Consider the following 21,507-nt stretch of genomic DNA (forward strand, 5'->3'; position numbering starts at 1 on the left):
AGTACATCCTGCCAAATCAAAAAAAAAGTAAAAAAAGCTGCTTTCTGGCCATCAATTTTTCTTCTCATGTTTACACATGGGCCCCAAATTAGATCATTCCAGGATCAAACGAGGTCGGACTTGGGCTCCTACAACCAGGACTTGCCATTCTTCATTTAATTAATTGGATGGTTGCCGACTACACTAAGCGCCCAACTAATTCGAAGGTTCACTGTGTCCCCGATTTGAAGTCAATCAGATGGTAGCATGACTCTTAAAAGATATCTATAAATGGCATGTTAGAACCAAATCTTGTTGTCGCCGACGTAGACAAAGACTTTAGGACAAATTTGGTTGAAAAAAATTGAACTTTGTAATGAAAATAAAAAAAAAGTGATTTCCATTCTAACTATTTGTTGGAAGGAGTCCGAGTATTCAGTCTAAAGACTATTAACTATAAATGCATTAAGATTTTCAAAAGGCTATTGAGCTGTTCTTTGAAGGAGTCTCCTTTCTATTTTAATTTTATGGGATAATAGAAATGTCTCGATCCTTCAAAATTTAATTCTTGCTCTTTCTCGGTATTTATAAGCAATTTATTTCAATTCTGATTTGGCTTTAATTTTGATGGCAAATCAAACAAGCCATTAATGTTTCATTTATGGAGATATCTACACCTTAATTTGGATTAAAAAAAATCATTCTACAGTTGTCGTCCAATAAGCATTGGACCCAACCCGTTCGGTTCAATAGATCTTGATGTCATCCATCACCTCACCTCATTAAGTGCTAGCTTCCTCGACTCATCGTACCCAAAAAAAAAAAAAAATCGTTGGGTTTATATCACCAACCGGAGGCTGGGTCTTGTTTCTTGGAGAGAAAGAGAGAGATGTGGCCGTTTAGCAGGAAGGGGCCTTCTGGGTTCTCGTGGTATTCGACCGCAGAGGAAGTCACCCAAGGATTCGATGGCTCTGGCCTCAGCGCCATCGTCACAGGTCTCTCTCCTCTCTCTTTTTTTTTCCGATTAAGTAAATATTTTGGAGTTCAGATTTTGGTCGATTGGTTTTGATATGATCTTGGATTGAGTTTAATGATGGTCGTTTTGATTTATCTTTAGTTCTTCGATTTTAATCACTGGGAGGACAATGCTAGAAGTTCGATCCAACTGTTGTTTATGAGTCTGAGAGAGAGTATTTATCTTATGTCGGTGGATTGGATTTTAATCTTTTTATTGGGTAATTTTGGCCACTTTATAGTTGGCTTGATGAAGATTTCACTCTGGAGTATTTTGGGGTTTTTCCTGGGGATTTTTGCTTGTGGGATTTGGGCCTGACTGGTGCCGGTGGTGGTAATAATTAGATTTTCGCGAGTACGGAATTTTTGTGATCTAGATTCATTTTACATTAAAATATTCTCTCTTCCTTGTATATCCATGGTAGATTTTATTATGAGTGTTTTCTAACTCGAGGAAATGAATTGTTTTATTCATTTGTTCGTTCGTGTCTTTGTAAGGTTTTGAGAAAGTTTTGCTTTGGATGCTTGTAGGAAGTAAAGAAGATACCGTGTGGAGAAGGCTTGACTTTAAGAACTCATTAAAATTGATATGCCTATATGAATTCACAATATCGCCTTCTTTACTTTCATGAATGCAAGATGTTCTGTATTCGCGTATTCTAGTTCATCGACTTGATTTGAATGTGTTTTGGTGGAGCATGAGAATTACTTTTGAGGCTATAATAGCCTTTATGGATTATTCATCCTAGTGTTTTATGGATTATTCATGCTAGTGTTTTATTCAGTTAACCATCATGGTTTACAGGAGCATCAAGTGGAATCGGCTCTGAAACGGCCCGAGTTCTTGCACTGCGTGGTGTTCATGTAGTCATGGCAGTCCGGAATTTGTCTGCTGGTGCCAGTGTCAAGGAAGCAATAGCGAAGGAAATTCCTGATGCAAAAGTTGATGTCATGGAATTGGATCTCACATCAATGGCTTCAGTGAGAAGATTTGCTTCGAACTTCAATAACCTGAATCGTCCACTGAATATCCTCATGTAATATGCCTCTGAAACATAAATTACTAAGAATAGTGATTTTTGTGGAAGTTTGTCTTTACATGAATTATTAGGTGTTTTCTACAATGTCTAGAGACTTATACCTTGGTAACTCCATCGATATACAAAATGACAACTGATATGTTTCTATTATTGAAAGTAACAATGCAGGAGTTATGGCGACACCCTTCATGCTTTCACAGGATGGTATAGAGCTGCAGTTTGCAACAAACCATGTAGGTAAGAGACAAAACATCTCACCATCCTATATTATTGTATGCATCATGAAAAATTTTAGAATTTTCTAAACTGTTGTTCATTGATATAGCCACAGAGGTATCTCTCTTAGACAAAATACTAGTCCTTCTGCATAATAAACCAAAAGGCTTTTGTACTCATTCATTTAATAAGTTTTTTGTTTTAGCTTTACAAGTTTATTGGAGGCTAATGCTAGAATAAGTTCATGATGTCCCTTTGGTTTCATATGGAGGAGGAATGGAGAATATAAAATATTCACCTTCTGTTGTATTCATTGCATAGAATTTTGTCACTTGGGAGAAATAAATTGTTCCTAAAAAATATAAAGTGGCAGTTTAGGAAGTCAAAAAGATTTAACTAAACTACATGTCTTTTTTGTGGAAGGGAATCTTTATACATATTGTTCGCATATTTGAATGGAATCATGCAATGTATACTCCTTGCATACCCCAATCATCCAATTCTTCATTTTCTCTTCTGCTTCCCCTGATTTTTTCTCCTATTTAAGCTGGCTTGAGAGATTCTGCATATGTTATTAGCTTTCTTGTTAGGTTGTGTTTGACGTCAGAACATTGAACCTCCATTCTTTTTTTTTTCTAATTGTAGGATTGAGTAGCCATTGCACGATTTACATGTGATTTTTTTTTAATTGTAGGAATTTCTTTCATCATCTTTTCACTGTTTGTGTTTAATGTGATGTCTGAAGATAGATGATAAGAATATCTCATGTTTTGCAGGTCATTTTCTTTTAACACATCTTCTGTTGGAGAACATGAAGAATACATCTCGCGAGTCAAAAATAGAAGGAAGGATCGTTAATGTTTCATCAGAGGGACATAGGTTTGCCTATCGCGAAGGAATTCGTTTTGATAAGATAAATGATCAATCAGGGTATGTGTCCTAACCATATTGTTCTGGTAGGATCTTTATTGGTAATTTGCCAAATTGATCACAGTGGTTCCAGTCTTTGTTATTTATGCATTCCCTCTATTATATTAGTTTGTGATCAGGTTACTGCTCTGTTCTCGCAGATGCACAACTAAATTTTTTCCAACTTGTTCACTTACAGGTATACCAGTTTTGGTGCATATGGGCAATCAAAGCTTTCAAACATATTGCATGCTAATGAACTTTCCAGACGTTTTAAGGTATTCACTATGATGGGCATTGCATTCAATTTTCTGTTTCATGGCTGTGACCTTATGTAACCAGTTCTGTTGCTGTTGTTTCTGGGAATTACTGTTTGTTGATCCATTTCTGTTTTGAGACATCCAACAACAATTGTCATCAAGTTGATTTAGAACATTCTTACTGGCAATCTGCTAGTGGTAGCTTTTTTACAATTATAAGTAGGCCTTTTGTTTTGCCCATTGCTCAAGCATCCATATTACCATTTCTGCTTAAGTCTAGTGGATTCAAAAAATTATTTTTATAAATTTGTAAATTTTCCATTGTTAGACAAGGAAACAATGTCTTAGATCATGCATTCACTGCTGCACCAGATGGGTACCAATATCAACAATACCATATGGGTTCACTTGATATATGCAATCCTGATCCAATGCCCAAAGCTAAAAAGCCATATAAACATACAGATTAGAAATAAAAAGGCACTATATGATATTTTATGTACCATAAGCTAATAATTTGTGAAATTGTCATTGTTTTATTGATCAATGCTGCAAAGTAGAAGAACTTGTAGTCGTAGATGCCATTTGAAGGAGCTGCGATAGATTTTCCTGAAAAAGTTCACTAAATCTCTGTGGTAAAGGTCACCAGGTCACCTTCAAAACACATCTTTTTCATCCTTTATCACAATGTTGCACTGCTGTCTTTTGATTTGCCATAAATCTATAATCTCTTACTTATTTTTAAGAAATAGGGTATTTAGTTATTTTTAGCCAACAAAGTGGAGGCTGATTATACTTATTTTTAGTTATCCATAGATAAATTTTAAATTGGCTTGGAAGAGAGTTATTGTACGCTAGAATCTTTTTGACTTCAATCTAGGGTATTTAGCCAACAAAGCTTGGCTTCAATTTGTGGATATACATGTAGGGTGGCCGATAACAGTGAATTTGTAGGTAACTTTCTTGACCTGGAGGTAGGCTTCTTGTCTTTCTGGACTATCAGTTGCTATAAAGTCCATGAACAGCTCGCTATTGGAGCTCTCTTGGTTTTATATTATTGTGATCAGATTTATGATTTTTGGTGTCATCTCTTATTTTAGATTCACTACTTTTTCCTTTTCAACTTGATTTGTTTGAAAAAAGATTAATTCTATTATCTTCTTGCTACTAATAAAGTTGTCCCCTTTACCAATCAGAATGAGGAAAAAGAAATCAAAGCTTATTTCTTTTAAATGATTCAAAGTTAAATACTGGCAAGTTGTTAGAGACTTGGCATGAAATTAAGTCCAACACTATAGATGAGCCTCCAAAATGGTAGATTGTAGTATCATCTTGTGCTGGTCCATGCACTGAAGATTGCCTTTGGTTTCTTTCTTAGACTGTACTGGTTCTTATATAATTTAGAATTCACTTACTCGAGTTGGTTTTAATACTGTTTTCTGCACGTTATTATCATCAGCATTTGTTTTGCTGTATACTTCTGCTGACATCCCTGCACAGAGATGACAGTAGGTTATTTGGTTTGAACAGGAAGAAGGTGTGGAAATAACAGCAAATTCTCTTCATCCAGGATCAATTGTCACAAATCTTCTGCGCTATCACAGTTTTATTGATGGTAAATATCTGATAGTCTAAATTCACTGCTGTTCAAGCATTATCTATAGTATTAGATTTGCAAATGGCATGTTTTCTGATGCATGAGTGATTTCTGTGTGTCACTGCTGTTCAAGCATTGTCTATAGTATTAGGTATGCAAATGGCATGTTTTCTGATGCATGAGTGATATCTGTGTGTCTGAACTGCCAAGTTTTAAAAATCAGCTTGTATCTCCTTTTCCTATGTTCTTACATCTGACATGAGTGATATGAAACTGTGATCATGAAGACCCAGCACACTGCTTACTGTGCAAGAATATTGTTTGATGTGATTCTCTCATACTAATGCATTACCATGCAGTTAATTGATACTAGATTATGTTACTCATTAGTAACCTAATTTGTCTATTACATTGCATGGCCGACATATTTTATATTAAATTTGGTTTTTTAATATTGAATATTGTATATCATCATAATGAGGTGAATATAGTGGCATGGTCTTCTCATCATTGAATCAGCTTGTGCCCATGCTTCGGTTTTGCTGAATGACACAAGCACAACATTTAGTTGCGTGAATCACTGCTTAAAGATGATAAAACTCTTGATCTTTTTGGTAGTAATTTTTTTAGATCTATTTGATCATTCCTAGATAAATTTTGCACAGCAGATTCTTATATTAATTTTATGCATTCATTTGGAGGATTCTGCATATGAGGTTCTAGCTGACTGACATTCTGCATTTCCTTTAATGCAGTTCTTTCTCGAACAGTTGGGAAACTTGTACTGAAAAATGTTCAGCAGGTGAGTTTTAAAATCAGTAACGTTTGGTCAGAGTAAACTCTCTATGAAACAAACACTACTGATCACCTATTAGTTGGATCATACCATATGCTTTGATGTGTGTCTTGGTGGTTGAACCTTGGAAATGTTGGATGCCTGAGGTTCTCTATAGTTTGTGCACACAATCACAATGCACTCATCTCCATATGTTCCCACATATATGTCTGGGAGTGGGGCAGGCCCTGATTTAATTTACTTTCAATCACTAATAGATTTTTCTTAAAGACTTAATCTACTGTAGACCATTGTTGAACGACTTCAAGTTTAAGAAGTTAAACACTAAGGTTAGCACTCTATTAACAACCAACTTCTTTGTTCTTATCAAATTAAAGATTTACTTCTGCCAATGCTCATGGGTGTAAGCACAGGAAGTGTCGTTGCATAAATGGAAGAAACCTGCTTCCAATACTACAACCCTTTGCTTTATGTTTTAGGCATGACTATCTCAGCCAGCACATTAGCAAGTAAAGATGAAAACTGGAATTATGCACCAGTGTGGCAGCTGGATTTGTTTCTTGTGCCGAGCTGCCCAATGATGGCAATTCTTTTTCTTAACAGGGGGCAGCAACCACATGCTACGTCGCATTGCATCCTCAAGTGAAAGGGGTGAGTGGAAAGTATTTTAGCGACAGCAATTTAGGGGAGCCAAGCGCAAAAGCTAAGGATCCAGACCTGGCAAAGAAACTTTGGGACTTCAGCGTGGATTTGATTAGCTGATATATCCATATTGTTCTTGAAACTAGACTGCCTTCCGATCTTTCCCAGTACACATGATGTTTTTAAACAGGTCAATTTCCTGAGAATGTGCTCATGATACTTGGATTATTCTAGGTATCAGGTGGCTGGTATTGTTTGGTGTTTGGCTTTTCGTGCTGGAGCTTAGCTGCATGTAACTTTTCTGTTTTGGTATATAACAATTCTAATATTGTTTGGTGTTTGGCTTTTCGTGCTGGAGCTTAGCTGCATGTAACTTTTCTGTTTTGGTATATAACAATTCTAAGTTGTGTAACCTGCTTTCCACCAGAGATAAACAAAGGCCTGTTAAAGATTCTACAGGAAAGCTTTCTGATGCCTCCTTGTACTCTCCAATGGGAAGGATGGTTTGAGGTGATTATTGCCTTGATTAGTGAGAGATTGAGGTGCTGTTCGTACCTATGCTGGCTGGACTCAATCACATGAACCTGGGCTCTCTTGCGAATCAAACATGAAAATCCTACAACTGAACGCTTATCCACTCACGATGCTCTGATTTGAAAATGGAACCTCTCCTGCATTGGAGAGAACTCGGAGTGCTGGGATATTGCACCAATGGTGACCTTCATGAAATTGCTGAAATACTCTTGCAATGAAACACCAAACGTTGTGATCTTGCCAATCCATACTCTTGTACCCGCTATCAGGTGATGGTGGATTATATTTCCACATTTTACTGCATCCATCAACAGGCAAGGGAACAATAATTCTCCGTCCAACCATCATGGGCAGGTGGAGAATGTTCAATCCGTAGGTTAAAACATTCAGGGAATCGATACAGTGGAGAAAAGCCATATAAGAATCGACCACCGGCCGAACTCAAAAACTTTTTTAAACAAGTTCGTGCAGAACTTCGAACTCTGAATCGAAGCCTAGTCTCAAACTAATCCCGATTCATGTTCGGGTTACCTCCAATGACCCGTGGGGACCGGGGGCCAGGCAAGCCACCCCGCTTGGGAGCACCTGCGCCGAGGAATAAGAGTCTTGAAATCTAGTTGGTTATGCTTAAAAAAATGTCGGATCTTAAGAATATGATTATAGAATTGGATCAGAGAACCAAATCATTCTGTAAGCAACGTAATGACAATAGTAGTTCAAATTCCCGAGTAAATGCAAAATGCGGGATGTCATTCCAGTTTCCCTGATGTGATGTACAATGAACAGCAATGAAGTAAAATTTGCAGAAGCATTTAAATTAGAAGCCAGAAATCAAATTTTACAGAAGCATTTCTGCCCAAACTGACAGCAATGTATTGGCCAAAGATGATGACCAGCACTGGATGCCCAGGGCTCTTCCTGAAGCAATATTTGGACTCATCCAATCTTCTGTCCTACTTACAATGGCCTTTGCACAAACAAGGCAACTTGTTGCAAGTCCTAGTATTCTTGTATCCTGCTCTTTTAATTTATATCATGATGTCAGATATACATTATCCATAGTCAGGATTCATTGCCAATGGTGTCAAAAGTTGTTTGCTCAAAAATCAAAACAATCACCGATTGCCTTTGTCTCATACAATTCAACATCAATATCCAAATGTCAGCAGGTTGACAGTCTTCTACTCTGGAGATTAGCTGTCAACAAAAAGTCAGAGAAAAATTATTACCATGTTAGTTTCTTAATCCACCCCAATTCTTCAGTTATGGCATACCCTAACATCGTGTTATAGAAAAACCTTACAGCAGGAAAATGAATTCAATGAACTTTGGAGTTGCTTTAGTGAAAGTACTTCCACAAACAGGTTAAGCATTTTTTTTCAGGAGTAGAGTTGCTAAATCCACTCCAATGATTGGTCCAAACCATTTAATTAACCATATCTCAAGTTGTGCATAACCCAAGAAGCACATTGATATCGTCATTATCAATTCAAAGCAATTGGGTCCACATTTGATATAATCTGACTGAATAAAACCAACTGTTCAGATAACAGCCAACCATCAATTAAATCTTTTTGAGAAGTGGACTGAGTACCTCAATAGGTAGCAGTACAGGCAAACCAGCAATTACCAGCAGTATATTACTGGAAGCACTTCTCATCATTTTAGGAGCTACATTGTTATAGATCAGTATTTGGTCAGCCTTAAGCATCCGTGATGCTTTAAATCGTCGTCTAGAATAAGAACAATTGGTACATCATCAATTGTATCATCAATTATTGAATTAGCATGGAGCTTACCAATGTGAAGTTCAAGTATGGAGTTGCAGGTGAAAATGCCCACTTAGCCACTTCAGCCTCAGCCTCCAGCCAGACAAATATTCCATGGGTCTCCACTTTGGGCTTTATTGTACAAGATTCAATCCTCAGCTGCTTGATGGGGAGACAAGGAACCAATTGAATAATCAAAGAAGCTCTCAGGGAAAAAAAGACTTCCTCAGTGACCAGCTCTTTCTCTGAGTCAGGTACCATTTGAGCAGCCAAGGACTACGAGAACCAGGATGAAAGATTTGGCTTTGAGTTTAGCTTCACATGATCTCTCAACAGTTGATGAGACAGCAAATTAAATTGCCCATTGCATGGTTCTCGGCGATCTCCATATGCTAGTCTTCCAAATGGAGGGCTGAGAATGTCAGTTTCAGAAGACATCACTTCCCCCAGAGAAGGGAGCCTTTCTGCGCTCCCCGGAAAATATCAAGCTCGGGGTCATAAGTAGAAGCGCTAGCATGGCGACTATTTAGGACCCTTGGTGCATGTGTGAATCCCTCGTGAAGGGAAGACAAGTACTTTGGCTGACTGACTGGGATAGCATCACCACAACCTGTTATAGGAGTTGATGAACCTGAGGTGGCTATAGGGCTTGATAGTCGAGAGGATATCCTTCCATTGATATGCCGTGAAGACCTAGCATTTAACATAGGACTTCTAATGGGGGAGATAGGACAAGACATGTTCCTTGTACGACTATCCCTGCAAATTGGAGCAATTAAAATCAGAGAAATGTGCAGTTTAGACTTATAAAAAAACTCTCAGCACAAGCAAGAAATTTGATAACAGGAAACGGAGAATTGCAGGAAGATTTACCGGCTTACTACAGTAGGAGTGACACCTCTGAGCTGATGCCCAGAACCCTACGAAATATTGTGGAACCGATTATTTTTACATTAAAGAAAGCAGCATAAGGCAAAAGTAAATAACACAAACAAAGGTAAGTAAATAACACAAACTTAAGAAAATACTGCTAAATACGATGCAACAAATGAAAGCAATTTCCCTTCCATCTAACGTAGGCCAGTTCTATGGCACAAGTAAACTATGTTGGTCAGGTTTTTCTTAAATTTAAGGCTTGAGAACATGTGAAGGTCTATCAAACAAACTCAGATGATCCATGAATTACAATAATACTAGAGCAAGGATGATATTCAGTTAACAAGAAATGCATGGAAAAGACATTTATGACTAAAAGGACATTGCTTGGATTCATTAATTCTTTTCTCATACTGGATAGCAACAATCAGTTAATCCTGATGCATGCTGAGGACAGAAATGAAATTACCATGCCAGACACACCTTGTACAAGAGAAACATGTGCCACGTAATTGTATTATTACATAATATTAAAGCAAAGATTATTTATTTTAACTACAAAACACCAGTTAGATTTTTTATCCTCCTATTCAAAGATAAATGATCAAGCTTATGTCATTGCAATACTGGCTAAAACAACCGTCAACCTGATTTCTACCCCATGCTAAATGCATATTCCAAGTATCACAGCATATAGTAGAAGTGGAGAAATCGAAAAAATGATGAACACTGAACAAGTATCTGCAGATACCTTGAAGTTTGTTCCGCATGGAACAGATGTTGGCAGTGAAAAGGGATCGGAAACAGAAACAGATTTTTCCAGTAGGGCCGGATTTTTCACGAATGGGTGCTGCAGAAGCTCAGCAGCTGTAGGACGGTTCGATGGTTCACGCTGTAGACACTGCCTAACAAAATCCTTTCCATCAGCTGAGAGATGATCAGGGATTGCCGGAAGTTCCTTGCTGTTCCCAATCTTGAACAAGGCTGCAATCTGGAAAGAATTAAGCCAAAACTTTAATAATAAAGCAAAATTAATGGTTTAACTGACATTACTTACTAAACCAACAATAAATTCAACTTTCCCTTTATAGTACCATATGCATGTTATTACTAGTTTGAAGTGAATATCCGAAAGATTCAGAGAGATGAGAACACATTTTAGTCAATAATCACCCATTCCCAGAAACAGAATATCTCTTCTACCAAATATTTGCTAGTAATATATTCATTAATTACCCAAAACGTTTTTTTCCCTTTTATTTTCCAGAAAAGGTGAAAACATCATGTGCACTTTCTAGCATGCGAAGAACACCATAAAGTTTGAATGCACAAGGCATCGTTTCTATCTCTGTCAGGATCCTGATCAAGATGTCCTACATACATTTAACAATATATAATATACTGATAATATCAGTTCTGATTATTTGGCCGATAGAAACTTATATATCCCAAACTGCTGGCCAATATCATATCAAGACATCAACCAAATTTTTTTTAGCCAGTCTATTGCAACTTTATCGGAGTTTTTTTTTAGTTGATAAATGTTAAGATCAACGTGTAAGATGATGTTTATGTCACATTCCCATATCACAGTATATCCATATCTCACTTGTAAAATTTGCAGCCTTGCAACTCAACCCAGAAACCAATACTTGATTTCATTTACAGTATCAATAACCCCATGAAATAACTGAGATATTCAAGATTGAATTCTTAGTTTGAGGTTCGTAAAGTTAAAAAAAGGAAGGCCTCCACACATGAACAACATATCACGTCTCTCAAAAAGTTGGCTAGCAAGAACATGATATGCACCCATTAGCAATAAATTCAACAATACTAGTTGTACTGGACATGGAATGGAGCTTTAATTTTGTGAGGTAATGTACTAACTACCCTTTTAATGATAACTTATTTTTCCACTGAAATGCTTATTCTGATTTTGACAATAGCATTAAAATGCATCTCAAGCAGAGATGACTAGCTTATAGTATAAGAGTTAATATGCCTTCAATTAGCCGACCCCAACTAGTTTGGGATTAAGGCCAAGCTGAATATAGGTGTGTGCCTTCAAATCAATCTACCATAAAATAGATTGGTAATATTAGCCGATGAAAGGACATGCTAACTGAAATGTACTGCTGATAATGAAACATGTAGCTCAAAGTTCAACCACCAACCCCTTCATACTGGCTCCAAGGTGGTTTTGTGGTAGCCATCTCCAAAATGGTACACCCAAGGCTCCATATATCCACAGCAAGGTTACAGCCATTTGCATTTTTAATAACCTGGATGCACAACCTCAATAAGAAGTGTCACCATGAAGCATTTTACAAGAGGGAAAACAAAACAGAAAAGAGAAGTTTTCAAGGCTTAAAACAACTTGACCTCAGGCGCCATCCAATATGGGCTTCCTTTAAACGAAAAGGGGCATGACTGCCCAGTAATCTGAAACAAAAAGCCAAACACAGAGATGGCTTTTCAGTAATTTAAATAAGAATTGAAGATGTTTTTTCATATAAACATCATCTCCTTATAGCATAATATCATGTTAAAACTTTAAACAGAAAAGAACAAAAACTGCAGCAGATGTTTTTGCTGTTTGCAAACACATAGATGACATCTATGAGTAATTTCTTTTTTCATTGGGAAAATTAATAATTTCATCTTTGCTGTAATCATGTGTTCGGTAACTTTGAATTCTAAACAGGTCTGGTGCACCAAATCAGGAGGCAACACTTCTATAGTAACTTGAACAAATGGGAACAACTAATCAGTAAATCAAATTAGTTACTTTCTACTTCATGGTTTAACTTAAAAATATGTTGAATATGTATTTGCCAAATTTGAATATGTATAGAGGCACTTGAAGCAGTGGAGGCATTATAAACTACGAAGCAAGATTCCAGAGTGGCAGCAGAATTGTAGGTGGATATTCTGCCTATTACCAGAAGTCCATATGACAAGAGAATGGTTTAGTCTTAACAAGTTGTCATGCCGTTAAAAAAGTTTTTTTTTTTTTTGGCTTGCTATAGCTTTAATTCAGATCTGATTTTTTAATAGTATACCGGCTCTCTTTAAATGAAAATGGTGAATTCCATGGAGCTCTTTTTTTCTTCTTCGGTCCACTTAATTGTGAGCTTGAACAACACCCTTGCTTGCTTCATTTTCCAAAACATATTTTAAAATCAGGTCAATTATTGATTATTCATAGAATCCCAACATCTATTTCACATCCTTGGCGTCAAAACAAATACTCCTGAAAGTTGGATGACTGTTACGTTACTTGGATCTACTTCAAAGGAACAACAACAAATTTATGCAAATATTTAGGACTTGTGTAGCTGAAACATTGTATCGAAAGACAGAGGACTTCATTTTTCTCGTTAGTGCTTTTAAATGTTTCTCATAATGTAAAACACATACTCCTTGCATGAAGGTAACAGAAAAAATGGCTCCATATGCTGGAAAAAAACCACCAGATTGCAGAAGCATGTAAACACAATCACAAAACCATGAATATTAGTCCCAACCATTTGGGTTCACCACTTCATCACTCATTCCTATCAAGGGCTACGTGAAGGCATGCAACTTTTGTAACTATCAGAAAACTTCAACAAATTCAGCAAATTCCCCTAAAAAGGATGATAACAGTATGGCAGCATCTCAGGAAAAAAAATACCAGAATCCAAATGAAAGTAGCAGGTTTAAAATTTTACATGTTTTGCCATCCCGAAGTCCGCCAATCTTACACGTCCGTTTGGGTCCACAAGTATATTTGCTCCTTTTATGTCCCTGCACAAGCAGCAAAAGTTCACTGGAAGCATGGGCAGAGATAAAGGATGAGGCAATTAACAGAAAGAATTATTCTAAATAATTGCCTAATAAACAGACATAACCCTGTACCTGTGCACCGTATTCTTCGCATGCAAATATGCAAGGCCTGAAAGGATTTGTTGGGTATAGCTGCGAATAGCTACTTCTCCAAACTGTCCATATTCTTGAAGAAGTTTGTGGATGGAACCAGCAGAAACATACTCCAGATAAATGTAAAGTTTGTCATTTATCTGTTTAATTTATAAAGTTAAACCAACAACGTTAACTACCATGCAAAAATTATGATTTCCGTCATAACTCCCATGGCAAATTCCCAGACAGATATATATAACAAAAAGCAGTTTAGTGATACAGCAGTTTCAAATAGTTAACATACAAAAATTGAATCATGTTATATTATCTTAAAGAATCATATGCCCACTTTTGGGTTGCTTCAAAAAAAACTTGAATGACAGAGCATATTGAAGTTGTTTGAGATGCTAATTGTATATCATATTCCCAAATACTCCGCATGTGTTTTACAAAGGGGCATAATCTATTATTATTCTGTAGATGACTAGATGGGATTAGTGCTCCCATGATTTTGCACCAATGCATAGACTCCTTAAAACTTGTTTATCATGTGTGAGGTTATACAAACTGAACGTCATCATTGGAATTAATGGCCAATTGAATGCTACCTAACGACCCCAAGTAAATAATGGTCAGCTAAATATACTTGAACAATATCAATTAATAGATTCAAATGTTAATAAAAATTCTAGGTTGTGTGCATTTAGTGGGTGTCTTCCCAGAATGGAACTCAGTCATTATCAAATCAATACCAACAACATTGTGAAGCATAGATATCTATAAATAAAGTCAATGCTACACGGTTGACAGTGGTGTATCTGAGGATTTTGAGATGAATGTGTGGTAAAATTAAGAAGGAAAACATAATTAAGCAACCAGGAGATGCCTTAACATTTATTCCAGGAGAGGGCAAAGCTTTATAGTACAGATCAAGATAATTTGGTAATGACTGACATAGGCCTGTGACTCTGTGAGATAGACTAAAGATTACATGGAAATCATGAAGGAGGATTTTAAGAATGTTGATACGGTGAGATTGGTTTCTTGAGAATGGTGAAAAAGAATTCAGGGGATCAATTCAAAAGAGAGTGGGAACAACAACATAGTATTAGCAGAAGAAAACACATATACTTCATTTTTATTCTAATTTTTTTTAAATTCCAAGAGCACTGTTATTCTTTTTTTTATCACTCCTAATCCCTTTGTATAGCCCAGCCCTACCTGCCAACGGGACTAAACCAAGATCATTGGCATAACCAGGGTTCTCGTTGTTATTTTACATTTTGAGAAAAGTTGCTTTAATTTAATCAGTAAATTTACATTGTTAAAAAGCTCAAGCAGATTTTACCATCCACAGCCATCACAAGCATCTGCAATGTAAGGTTAAGCCAGCAATATAGATATATAATGTCTGGAATGGCATATTGAACAATTATAGGAAGTGAAGTTCATAGAAAATTGGAATAAGAAAGTCACAAAATGGAAATCTTCAGAAATTGAAATAATAAGCTATACCATTTCAGATCCATAATACTGCACTATATTTGGGTGCCGTAACTGACTCAACAGAGCAATTTCCTGTGAAGATAGACAGGTTTATTGAAAACTATTTTTCAGAGTTATTAAGAAAACTAAAATAAAGTTCAATACGCATGTGTCAGGGAGAAAACCATCCAGTAAATCTCACAAGAAAAAAGTACATACTTGCGCCAATTGCTTTGCACTTTCCTTTGACTTAGCATCATCAGAGAAAAGAGTAACCTCTTTCATAGCACACATTTCACCACTCTCACTAAAGACAAAACAAAGGAATGATAAATGCCAAAAAACAATAAACCATCAACAAGATTGAGATAAGGATAGGAAATAACTACCGACAAGATCCAATAAAACATCTCAATCTTATCCAGAGATGAATATGACAACTTAAATCAGATCTAAATTTAAGAACTATAATGTCATAACTACCAAGAAACAGACCTTCTCATCACATAAATATAGAACAAAAGAATAAAAATAGGGAGATAAAACAGGAATCAAACAGTCGACAAGATGCCAATAAACTCGTGGATTGTTTATGGTCGTGCTTAATCGAAAATGATTCGTAGATTGAGATGATAGCATGAATCTGCCATACAACCAAGAATCATTATTTCAAAATCAATCAACATGCCTTAGCACAACTATCATGGTCAGCATTATCGGTTCTTTCACTAGTCACTAGCACTAGACCAAGTCCTTATCATGGAAAGGCTTCAAAATCTTAATAGCCATTTTCTCCAAACTACAACATCTTTCCCACCACATCTCAGCCTTTTGACCTTAGACAATCCACCAACTAACCCTACGCTCTTACCACAATCATGTACTCTCAAAATGTTATATATTAGAAATGTATAATATTTAGAGCGAGAAAGAAGTCTGACCACTGCCAGTTTATGTGGTACTGCAGGGAGTTTTGTAACTTGCATATATTTCGGCATTTCTTTACAGTGTAAGTGGTAAATACACTGCTTATAATGCAGTACTGCAATCTCTCTCTCTCTCAACCGTTCAGATTTAATGTCCTTTGCTAGTGTTGCACTGCACATGAGAGATGGTATCATTGGTTGTGATTGCCTAATCTGATAGACATTTTTTTATCATTCATGTAACTTGATACTTACATTCCCAATTTTGGAAGGTCCTCTTCTCTTGTTTCTCTCCTTCGAAGTAAAAACCAACAAAGTAGGGCAGTATATCTATTAAAGATAGGAGTAGTTATAGTAATGTGAAGGACAGCACACCAACCTGGAGCCTCAGAGTGTGGCACTTGAGAGTTCAGATTTAACATTGGAACATGCAACATATGTAGCAATATTTTATTATTCATTGTAGGTACCTGTAAAAGGACAATGTCAGTACCTGTTGAAGCCAACATAAACAAGTCCAAATGTGCCATGCCCAATCAGCTTCCCTTTCTTCCATCGAGGCCCAGGACTTGGGGGATTATCTGCCCTTCCAGGGCTATGTATCAAGGAAAGAGTATTTAACGCAGAATTCATTGACAAAAAAGGTGAGCTATTGGAAATATTTATTCGTGGCAGTGGCAAACGGTGGGACGGTTTCTTCGCCTCATCAGCCCGACTTGTAGGGGATTCTGGTGTTGTTCCTCCAGCCTGTGGATGCAATGGAGAAACAGCTTCACTATGTATCCTAGAGCTGGGACCAGGACTTGTCATTCTTGGGCTCAGAATTGGCGAACACTCTGGGCTACCCCTGCTGTGTTGCCAAAATAACTGTCCAGACATATCCCCTCCCATTGAATTATGCCCAGAGGTCTGACCAGAACAGGGACTAGAGCACTGGCCAGATCCAAGGAAGTTGACATCTGGGTAGGGCTTTGCTGACCAAAAAACAGAAGTCAGAATTTGCTCAGGGCAAAATACTCTCATGGGACTTCGAGAAGGACTTGACATCGAGCTATCTGGAACACTGCCAGGAGCACTGTGGTAAGGAATTTGATTATTGGACTGGTAAATGCCCAAAGTTCCTTTCTTAGGTGATGAAGAGAGGCTTTGGTTATTGCATAGTGCACTAGCTGACTTTGCTGTCTCCTTAGAGCTTTTAAGATTGTTGATAGGAGAATGATCTCTATGTGCCACACTTCAAAATTTAAAAAAAAAAATAAGAAAAAAAAAGAGATGTAAGAAGATATGGGACAATGAGGTCAAAACACACACATCAAAAATAGCAGTCAATTTCATATTTTGAACAGATTGAAAAGGAACATACCTGGAAGGGTAATGCATAATTCTCCCGCTGCCATTTTCAAAATCATTCCCCACAGGGCTATGAAGTTGAGAATCATCACTATCAACGGAGCAATTGCTAGAAACAGATGCAGTAGTCAAATCTCCATAAATATCAGCAGTATCTAGTCTTACAGGAACATGATTAGGTGTTGGAAGAGGCAACAACAGCTGCGCTTTGCCACGTTTTTCTAGCATTGGCTTTGTACCACCATGTCCTGAGCGTCTACATGTCATGCTTGAGTGCACCCTCGGAAGTGGAAGAGGATGGGCATGAGGTCTATCTGCAAAACTTTGACAGCGTGATACCTGAGTTGAGGATGATGTAGACTGTGATTCTGCTTGTGATAGAGACCCCTTCACTGAAGCTGTGTCACCACCATGTTTTCGAGATCCTCCTGATCTAACATTTCTTTTTTGTTCAGTTGGAGTTATGAATCGATGTAATGTATCGATCAAATTGTCCTTGCTTGACTTCTTCTTTACATCTTTAGAAGAAGACTTTCCCCACCATGGTGGCATTTTATTTATAGAAAAATACACAATTATCACGACAAGCGTTTCTATATATACTCAATCTCTGATTAGGTTCAAGGGTACAGAGAAAAATAAATGATGTTAGAAGTCAACCAGTAATTATGATAATCCCATCTATAAGCCTCTTCACTGATTAGCACTTTCCACAGCTCTCAAGTTATATGACAGACTGGAGGTACCTCCTATGCCAATATGACCAAAAAGGCAGGATGGTACTTCATTAAGCAACCTGCTTGAATGCAAGACTCTATTAATGAACATAATTGTGCAACCTTTTCTCCAAGAACAAAACAAAATCATGCAACCACAAAGAGAATTTATCGATCACCATCAAAGCATTTAATGCAAGGGTTATTCATAAGCAGACATCTATTAAAAATGCACTGCAGAATGTATAAAATATCAGTTCCAGCTTGGGCTGATTATAACTTTCAGAGAGAAAAAAAGCATTTTGGGTGCTACAGTACAATACAATCATTTCACCATTGGGTGTCAAACTAGAATTGAACTTTGAGAATTATAGGGAGCAACAGAAACTTGAAATGCTATTGTTCACTACAGAGTAAGCACTGAAACCATAACTGGCCTTCTTTTAATACATAGATACGAAAATAATGTTTTTAATCATTTATAACCCTTTTGACTTCTAGTTAAATTTAAAACAAGTTCAGTAAATTCATTAGAGAATCAAAACAAACTGCAGCATAAATCGGAACATAAACTGTAAGTTCTTTCTTGATCTAAGGAAACCCTGGTCTAATATGTTGTGTTTCTCAATTTTGGAGCAAGATAACATAGAGTAAATATTTTAAAGTATAAATTTTCGTCTAAGCTCCTATCATTTATGACTCGTTGGTGAAAATGGGAGTTAAAATTTTTGCAGTATGGCTCCAGGTACTCTGGTTGATTCTTTTAAGTTTAACCGAACTGTAAGTATTAATGATCACTAAACATGTCCTTGTGTTACTTAAAACTGCAGTCGTTTAAGCCAAAATGACTTGTAATGTCAACAGACCTCGACACCGTGTTAAAAAAACAAGAGAATATAGAGAAACACTGTGTTGATCCTTGCATTTCCATTCAGAGACCATCAGATCAGAAATCTATTGTGATTCAAGAAGAAAGAACAAAGAAATTGGCCAGGAGCATCATTATCTATCTACTTCTCCAATCTACTTACAGATATAAAAAAAGTTTCAAATCCTAAGTCATAAAATTACATGAATCAGAAGAATTAACAAAAAAAAAAAAAAACAGAAGGAAAATGAGACCTTTCACCAATGATCTCAAACTTTATCGTCGATCCAAATCACGAAGCCTCATGGTCGGCATTACACTAATATGGCGTGTAAAATTTACATGATGGAATCCAAGCGAGAGGCATGTCGCTTACTTTAAGAATACCGAAGTATCACATGGAAAACAGCGATCTCAAGATTAACTCTTCAGTAGCACCCAAGAACTCTAATTCTCTACCAGATTCAAGAACCAATAACCAAGAACCAAGAACCATCGATCGCACGAGGAAAAGAACGACGTACCTCTCTTCTCCCAGCAATGCCCTTGGTGGGCGCTCCGAGATCCCTCCAGCTGAACTCGAGATCGCTCTACAGCAGGAGTAGAAACCCTAGAACTGGCAGAGTCCAATTGGTTCGGATTCCGAGATTTTGGAAGCAATGGCTCGGGGAATCGAGGGCAGGAAAGCTGAGGAAAGAGGGGAGCCGGGCCAGGTGGGGTGCGGGGAGGGAGCGATGATTGGAGGCGATGGAGAAAAAGAGAGAGAGAGTTTTATGCGTCAACCGAGAGGCAGTGTGGGCGAAGTCAGTGGAGCGGTCCAAAACCAAAAGGCGCCAAGAAAAGGTTAAATAGGAGAATATCAATTTAATAATTAGCAATTAGGCTACGCGTCAAACCGAGAGGTCGAGTGGGCGAAGTCAGTGGAGCGGTCCAAAAGGCGCTAAGCAAAGAAATCAAACTAGTGTTCCCTTCCCATAAGGATATTTGCTTTCATGCGTTTTTGATGCATTTAGAACTGTAAACAGATTAGACTCGAGATGACTCCATAATCTATTTGCATCTAAAACCGATGAGAAAAAATCAAGTTCAGATATGGGTTCATATTCGTCAAAATGAGTAAACTCTAAACTTCCACTAAACCCAATTAATAAAAAAAATTCGATTTTTTTGGTTTTAATTTAGTATTTGATTTAAGGGAACCAACTAGCCAATGATTAACAATTTCTAAAATTCAATATATAATAAATATTTGGCAGACTTCAACAAGAAAGGAGCATGACATAGGAACTAAATGACTGGTTTTGAAAAACAAACAAAAAAAAAAAGGTCCAATCACTTACAAAGTGTGATTAAATTTTCATTTATATTTATTTTGATTGAGATATAATCAAAATCTAAATTTCAGGTGGTATTTTAGAACCGAAATGGCAATGGATAAGAGTTAATTAGAGAGAGCATGCATAAGAAAATTGTGTTGGAGAAAAGTAGCTAACATGTTATGTAACTATCTGTTTCATATTCCCATATTTATCTATATTTATATATATGTATTGGGATTATTAAGGTTTTACGGATACGAACATAGCTAGATTTGAGTTTGATTCGATAAGAAACCAGATACTGTACGTAGAATCCTAGTTCAATTTAATTAGAGTATCAAAAACTTAATTTAGATCGATGTCTGATTACTGTAGCATAATTGTCTGATTACCCTGGGTTCATTGCAACCTTGCATGCGATGGATGTGTCATGCATTCGCTCTCTAATTAATATCAATTAACGTATTTGTTCCTATTTCCAACTGTTCTCTACAAATTAATGGATTTTTAGTTATGCATCAGGATTATTGGTTATGCATGAATTCATTCATGCCTCATCACTTGATCTTGATTTTTCACATGTTCAAACCAATCATCCATGTAAGCTGCAACTCCATGCCTCATCACTTGAGCTTGTTCGTATATGGATATATTTCGCTTTTAACCACATAACAGGGAGGTGTGACTTGTCATTCTCCCGGCTAAAAGCTTCCACTACCTGCAAAGTTCCATCTACCAGTTCTCTTTATTACTAGCAAGATTCTTGTTCAAATACAGACTCAGTAACGACGCAACAAAACCATCTTGAACGTCCTACTAATCCAAAAGCAAGAATAATAGTTGTTATCACAGAATCCCAAGCCGATGCCGGAGCTCGGGTTAAATGGCTTTGAGGTCGGTGAGAATTGAACTGCATAGGTCAGCCGAGGTATGGATGAACTAGTCTCCTCCAGGGATAACCTGCAAAAAGTTTGTTTGCCAAAAGTTTCCAGCAAAGACTCTCCGATACCTAAGTCATAATAATAGGGCAATACTATTGAAGGAAGAAATTTTTACAGAGTAAAGTCTCTAAATAAGTTTACTCGAGAATTTCTAGACTGCCCATTTATATAGGGTAGTCAATCGATTCGTTACCTAATTTTGCGCAACGTGTATTTATTTGCCAGGTAATGGCTAGCTGCATATTTACAACGTGAGAAATGGTCTGTGTAAGCACTGTACAGTGGTGATCACGCTGATCGCGTGTTGACAACAGTGTTGCTATATTTGCCGGTCTTTACTAACACGTGCCGATTGGCTCCTCCA

General features: G+C 37.1%; 2 protein-coding genes across 2 annotated transcripts; one reads left to right on the plus strand and one right to left on the minus strand.

Moving 5' to 3' along the window:
- Positions 1 to 777: 777 nt before the first annotated feature.
- On the plus strand, positions 778 to 6,856 carry LOC103705517 (short-chain dehydrogenase TIC 32, chloroplastic-like). Its single transcript, XM_008789251.3, has 8 exons — positions 778 to 974; positions 1,799 to 2,030; positions 2,191 to 2,270; positions 3,026 to 3,179; positions 3,358 to 3,436; positions 4,949 to 5,033; positions 5,771 to 5,817; positions 6,415 to 6,856. The coding sequence occupies exons 1-8, from the start codon at positions 869 to 871 to the stop codon at positions 6,571 to 6,573; spliced, it is 942 nt and encodes a 313-aa protein (XP_008787473.1). The 5' UTR covers positions 778 to 868; the 3' UTR covers positions 6,574 to 6,856.
- An 834-nt stretch (positions 6,857 to 7,690) lies between these two features.
- LOC103705516 (mitogen-activated protein kinase kinase kinase YODA-like) lies at positions 7,691 to 19,685 on the minus strand. Its single transcript, XM_008789250.3, has 13 exons — positions 19,408 to 19,685; positions 17,313 to 18,095; positions 16,443 to 17,183; positions 15,243 to 15,330; positions 15,054 to 15,116; positions 13,536 to 13,696; positions 13,349 to 13,424; positions 12,018 to 12,077; positions 11,810 to 11,917; positions 10,384 to 10,623; positions 9,630 to 9,676; positions 8,787 to 9,515; positions 7,691 to 8,184 (listed from the first exon to the last, which is right to left on the minus strand). The coding sequence occupies exons 2-12, from the start codon at positions 17,849 to 17,851 to the stop codon at positions 9,194 to 9,196; spliced, it is 2,445 nt and encodes an 814-aa protein (XP_008787472.1). The 5' UTR covers positions 17,852 to 18,095; positions 19,408 to 19,685; the 3' UTR covers positions 7,691 to 8,184; positions 8,787 to 9,193.
- Positions 19,686 to 21,507: the final 1,822 nt, after the last annotated feature.

Source organism: Phoenix dactylifera, chromosome 17, assembly GCF_009389715.1.
Source record: "Phoenix dactylifera cultivar Barhee BC4 chromosome 17, palm_55x_up_171113_PBpolish2nd_filt_p, whole genome shotgun sequence".
NCBI lineage: Eukaryota > Viridiplantae > Streptophyta > Magnoliopsida > Arecales > Arecaceae > Phoenix > Phoenix dactylifera.

Excerpts from the sequence above, each read along its gene's own strand:
- LOC103705517 (XM_008789251.3), top strand. The coding sequence starts at position 869 with ATGTGGCCGTTTAGCAGGAAGGGGCCTTCTGGGTTCTCGTGGTATTCG. Across the intron at positions 975-1,798 it reads CCTCAGCGCCATCGTCACAG|GAGCATCAAGTGGAATCGGC; the intron begins GTCTCTCTCCTC and ends CATGGTTTACAG. Across the intron at positions 5,034-5,770 it reads CTATCACAGTTTTATTGATG|TTCTTTCTCGAACAGTTGGG; the intron begins GTAAATATCTGA and ends CCTTTAATGCAG.
- LOC103705516 (XM_008789250.3), bottom strand. The coding sequence starts at position 17,851 with ATGCCACCATGGTGGGGAAAGTCTTCTTCTAAAGATGTAAAGAAGAAG. Across the intron at positions 15,331-16,442 it reads GTTTATGTTGGCTTCAACAG|TGAGAGTGGTGAAATGTGTG; the intron begins GTACTGACATTG and ends TTTTGTCTTTAG. Across the intron at positions 15,117-15,242 it reads GTGCAAAGCAATTGGCGCAA|GAAATTGCTCTGTTGAGTCA; the intron begins GTATGTACTTTT and ends CTATCTTCACAG.